General features: G+C 44.7%; 1 protein-coding gene across 1 annotated transcript; it reads left to right on the top strand.

Moving 5' to 3' along the window:
• Window positions 1-269: 269 nt before the first annotated feature.
• LOC132949125 (uncharacterized) lies at window positions 270-5,534 on the top strand. The gene has a single exon (XM_061019907.1). It carries the CDS (start codon window positions 270-272, stop codon window positions 5,532-5,534), a length of 5,265 nt encoding a protein of 1,754 aa, XP_060875890.1.
• The last annotated feature ends 601 nt before the right edge of the window (window positions 5,535-6,135 follow it).

Raw genomic sequence — 6,135 nt, 5'->3', positions numbered from 1 at the left:
TCTCGACTGTTCGTCGAGTGGTCCTTCGGGAATGTGCTGCGTCAGCTGTCTTGGCGTACACATATTTTTGGTCCTTCGGGCCGGATGTACTAACAAACTGCGACTAGTGTGGTGCTCAAGTTCTGCTTGAATTCGTCGTTTGTAAACAGTGACAGAAAAAATTGTCATTACCTGTCCGTAATGCTGTAGTTGCGTTCAAAATAAATTCATACGATCAACACCCTGTGTTGATTTATTCTAATTACAAACCCCGTAACTTGTTGTAAAAAATGGTCACTCCTCCTTCAGTAACTTATGCAGAGGCAAAAGCACGGGTTGTCCGTGCAATTGCAAAAATCACTTCATTTGTCGCTGCAGCCGGTGAATATAAAGCCGATCGTTCTAATGCGGGCAAACATGCTAAAGTAGCTAAGATGCTGTCTGAATTAAATGACATTCGTCGAATTGCTGAAGACGATTTCCAAGTCATGGAATCTTCTGTTAGTAAAAAGTTAGCCCCCATGGAAGTCGTAGATAATAAAGAGAGTCTAAGCCTCAGTGCCGATTTTGACAATTTGTACTATGAACTTGCTGCTTTTGCTGATGTGTATCATATTTCATTATCTCCCGGCATGGATACATCCTCAGCTCAGTTGTCAGTTAACCAAACAACAGGCTCCAGTAATTTGTCACATTATCAACTGCCCAAACGGAGCTTTCCTACGTTTTCTGGAGTGCTTATTGAATGGCAAGGTTTCGAAGATCTCTTTAAATCAATTTTGTCCCACGCTCCTGATCTTCCCGATGTTGAGCGATTTGAAATATTAAAGACCTCTCTGCAAGGTGAAGCTCTATCGTTGGTTTCACATCTCCCTTTGACGTCCGCAAACTATAACAAAGCTTGGGAAGTGTTGCGTGCTCGTTATGGGAACAAGCGTGATTTGGCTCGAATTCATCTGGACGCCCTCCTAGCACCCCACACAGTCAATTGTAACGACGCGGCTTCCATAAAAACTCTTCTCACGACCATTCTTGAACACACTGCGGCCCTAGATAATTTAGATTTTGTTACTCGCCAATGGAGTCCGATTCTTGTTCATATCTTTGAAAATCATCTAGATTATGATCTTCGCTCTCGTTGGGAACTCACTGTTGGAGATCGCCATCAACCAGCCACGAGTGACTTTGTAGAATTTTTAAGGAGCCATGTTCGGTCAGCCGAAGCTCGTGCAGGAAATTATTCAACGACTTTACAATCTAGTACTTCCCAACCAAAACAGTCAAAAAAGGTATATACTACACACTCTCGTCCCACTTATGGACCAAAAGTGTTGACCGCCAGTGCGGCGTTATCCACTGAATCAGGTCATCGGTCACCTGCTATCAGTAACTGCCAAATTTGCAAAAAGCCTCATTCGATTCGACAATGTCAATTGTTCCTTAGTAAAGGCCCAAACGATCGTTTTCAGCTGGCAAAAACCCATCGTCTCTGCATCAACTGTCTCGGCTGTGGACACTCGTCCGCTGCGTGCCCTTCGAAATTCAAGTGTCAATCGTGCGATCGTTCTCACCATACCTTGTTACACTTTGAATCAAGTCCAGCCACGAGTACACCACCAAGTAGTTCCATGGTGGTCCAGTCAGGTGATCCTACCCGCACGGTCTCGTTAGTTGTAAAAGATAACCCCCAGAAAGTGGTATTATTATCAACTGTGCTTCTGGACATTTGTGGTACCGATGGTCATCGTCATTCGTTTAGAGCCCTATTAGACAGTGGCTCTCAAGCCAGCTTTATCAGGGGCAAATCGGCTGACATTCTTATGCTCAATCGCCGACGTTCACCTGTGAGTATAACCACGTTTGCTAACACTACTGCTACTCCTGTTTGTGGATCATCCGTTGTCATTGTGACTCCTCACGGCAAACAAACACCCAGCCTAAGTATTGACGCTTTGATTGTACCACAGATCACAGGAAAAACCCCGCAAATCTCGTTCACACCTGGTCAATGGACACATATTCACCATTTGCCCTTAGCAGATCCGTCATATCACATTCCTGGTGACATAGACTTGCTGTTGGGCGCCGACATTCTACCGTCCATATTATGCGACAGTCTCATTTCGGGTAGTGCAGGCGAGCCTACTGCGTTAAAAACAATTTTCGGTTGGGTTTTGTTTGGGCCGACCACCACAGCTCCCCCTGTTTCACTGGCCACAATGTGTGTGTCAACATCCAGCAACCTTGATGCAACCTTAAGAAAGTTTTGGGAGTTGGAAGAGCTACCTGTAGTTCATCACTTAAGTCCCGATGACAAAGTTGCAGAAGAGATCTACGTCTCAACCACTACTCGTCTTAGTTCAGGTCGTTTTATGGTTACACTTCCGTTTCGAACACCGTCTCCTGTGTTAGGTGATTCTAAGACTCATGCTCATCAACGCTACAAGGCCCTTGAGCTTCGACTAAGTCGACAACCTGATCTTCGAAAACAGTACATAGACTTTATGCAGGATTACTTGTCAAGTGGTCACATGGAACTTGTGCCAGTGTCTGAACGCGACAATCCACTGAATTACTATATACCACACCATTGTGTCATAAAACCTGACAGCAAGACAACAAAATTGCGTGTTGTATTCAATGCTTCAGCCCGTACTTCAACCGGAGCCTCTCTGAATGAGAGTATGTATACTGGTCCAAAGTTGCAACCAGATATTCAAGTTGTATTGCTCCGCTCTCGTCTCTGGAAGTACCTGTTTATGGCTGACATAAAACAGATGTACCGCCAAATCCTAGTTCAACCTTCAGATCGAGACTATTTGAGAATCCTGTGGAGATTTTCACCCTCGTCTCCAATTGATGAATATCGGCTCTGTACAGTTACGTATGGAACGTCAGCAGCACCTTTTCAAGCTCTGCGAACTATTCGTCATCTTGCTACACTGGACGGTGCTAGGTGGCCGGTGGCCGCTGACGTTTTACTCAATGACACTTTTGTCGACGATATTTTAACTGGTGCAAACTCAGAAGCAGACGCTCTCTACTGTCAAGACCAATTGATAAACCTTTGTGCACTCGCTCAATTTGAGCTCCGCAAGTGGGCCAGCAACAATGTACAACTTCTACAAATGGTCCCACCAGAATCTCGTGCAATGTCCGTCTCAGTCTTGTTCGACAGTGACGAACTCTCTGATTTGAAAGTATTAGGGTTAAAATGGGACCCATCTGCTGACACTTTTTCCTTTAAAGCTCAGCCATCGATGACTCAACCGACAAAACGATCTGTTCTGTCCGACATTGCTCGTGTCTTTGATCCGTTAGGACTGTTGTCACCCATGACCTTTTTCACAAAACACGTCATGCAACAGCTGTGGACCTCCGGTATCAACTGGGATGACCCAGTTCCCTCTGACATTGCCTCCCTATGGGCCCGATATCAGTCTGAACTGCAGCTAATTGAAACCATTAGTATTCCTCGTCGTATTACCTATGATCATGCTATTTCTGTACAACTCCATGCCTTTTCTGATAGCTCTGAAAAAGGTTATGCCGCGGCAGTATATCTCCGTGTAGAGACAGTCACGTCAGTGTATTGTCATCTCATAACAGGAAAGTCAAAAGTAGCCCCTCTCAAGCGGTCCACAATTCCCCGTCTGGAACTGTGTGGTGCCGTATTGGCTTCGAAACTCCTCCGATTGGTTGCTGACTCCTACACTAATCGCATAACTATTGACGAACTCCACGCCTGGACTGATTCCACCACAGCTCTCGTTTGGATTAGGTCTTCCCCTCATCGATGGGCCACATTCATCGCGAATCGAACCAGTCTGATCCACGATTTAACCACACCTGCAATTTGGCGCCATGTTCCCACGAAGGAGAATCCAGTCGATTGCGCATCGCGCGGATTGTTTCCTTCCGAGCTCCTCAACCACTCACTGTGGTGGACTGGTCCATCATTTTTACTGAGTCCTCCAGACAAATGGCCAAAATTACTGTTAACCAAACTTGAAGATTTCACTGGGCCCCCCTCAAGGGAAGCTCGAGTACCTACTGTGCTCACCGTCACTGTAGACATTCCGATAATCAATTTGTTAAATCGCATGTCATCTCTGCAGAAGATCCTTCGCGTAATCGCTTACTGTTTTCGTTTTTCCAAGCCCCGTTCTGACGCTCCAATTAGCAACATTATAAATGCGACAGAGATCACTCGTGCTCTCTCTGCCTTGGTCTACTTAGTCCAACGTCAAACGTTTGCCGTCGAAATTGCAGCTCTGTCAAACGGTCTTCCCTGCTCAAAATCTCTCCGACGTTTAGACCTGTTTATTGACCCAGTTGGTGTTCTCAGAGTGGGCGGTCGGCTTCGCAACGCAGAAATTCCATACGTTCACAAGCATCCTGCTTTGTTGCCGTCCCGTCATCGTTTAACTGATCTAATAATTGATCACAACCATTGTGCATTAAGCCATCCGGGAGCCATGACCCTCCAATCACATTTACAGCGTGAGTTTTGGATACTGTCAGGGAGGCAGGCTATTAGGTCCCGGCTGCGATTATGTCTTCCATGCTTTCGCACTAGACCTCAAACGGTTCAACCAAAAATGGCTGCTCTTCCTAAATACAGAGTACAACAGATAAAACCATTTGCTATCTCAGGCGTTGATTATGCTGGCCCGATATCTATCAAAGGATCCCGTGGTCGCGCATCATCCAGGAGCTCTGCCTACATTTGTTTATTCGTCTGTACCGTAACCAAGGCATTGCACATCGAGCTCAGTTCTGACCTGTCAACGGAAACTTTCCTCCTAGCGTTCACTCGTTTTGCTGCTCGTCGTGGACCGATCAAAGAGATCCATAGTGATTGTGGTACTAATTTCGTTGGTGCCGCGAATATTTTAAACCCGCTACATAACTTCATCGCATCAGAAACCTATCAACACAGTGTACGAAATCATTTGTCCAAGGACCAAATTACTTGGTTTTTCAATCCTCCATCTTCTCCTCACTTTGGAGGACTCTGGGAAGCTGGAGTAAAGTCGACTAAGTCGTTAATTTTTCGATCCATTGGAACCCATAGACTCACAAGTGAAGAACTAATCACTTTGTTGACAAAAATTGAAGCCACTCTAAATTCACGGCCTTTGTGTGCCCTTAGCAATGATCCCAAAGATTTAGAAGCTTTGACGCCAAGCCATTTTTTAACGCTGGTCCCATCGACATCTCTTCCGGACCCTTGTTTGGAAAACGTACCACTCTCAAAAATGCAGCGTTGGCGCTTAGTTACTGATCTCCACCGGTACTTCTGGACCAGATGGAAAAATGAATATTTGTCTACTCTCCAGCTGCGAACAAAATGGTCTGATGATGGAAAGCAGTTGAATGTTGGAGACCTTGTCCTAATAAAGGAACCCTCGCATCCGCTGTATTGGCGATACGGACGTATCACGGACCTCCACCCTGGTGCAGACGGGGTGTCACGCGTTGCTACTGTCCACACGTCGTCTGGAGTTCTAACTCGGCCAGCTGTCAAGTTGTGTCCAGTGCCTTCTTGTTGAAGTTCCTTCAAAGTGGGCGGTGATGTTGGCGCTGACAATGACCATCAGCGATATGCTAATGAGCACGACGGCACGAGTGTCTTATCGGTCAGTCCCACCTTCCACTCATCTCTTCACCCTATTATATATTCCTTGTGTATTATTATTATTATTGATTATTATAATCACCATATTTATCGTCTTTGTTTTAGTTGTATTATCTTAATCTTTATTGTGTTTTTCTTATTATCTTTTATTGCGGCCAACGCCCTTGTTGTCATATCTTTTTTTGTGTGCTTTTTTTCTCTCGTCAAATTTTTTATTGTCCCGCTATTGCAGCGTTCTTTTTGTTAATGTGATGTTCGTGTTCTTTACAATCTTGTCGGGTGTACGTATTTATTGGTACACACCAAGCATCATTTATATATATATTATTAATTTCGATCTGTACAATCGGACTGTCTGATCATTGTGATCAACCAAATTGTTATTATTACTGCGGTGTTACTTGCGACGCTACTGAAATCCGTCACTGCACCTGCTCATTATTATTGTTTAAAATAAACGGCCAAATTATTACCATTCAAACCGTGAGTTATAAATTTATATATCTTAATTATAT

The sequence above is a fragment of the Metopolophium dirhodum genome, chromosome 7 (genome assembly GCF_019925205.1).
Source record: "Metopolophium dirhodum isolate CAU chromosome 7, ASM1992520v1, whole genome shotgun sequence".
Classification (NCBI taxonomy): domain Eukaryota; kingdom Metazoa; phylum Arthropoda; class Insecta; order Hemiptera; family Aphididae; genus Metopolophium; species Metopolophium dirhodum.
The sequence above is the reverse complement of the archived record's forward strand: the minus strand, read 5'-3'. Positions and strand labels throughout refer to the sequence as shown.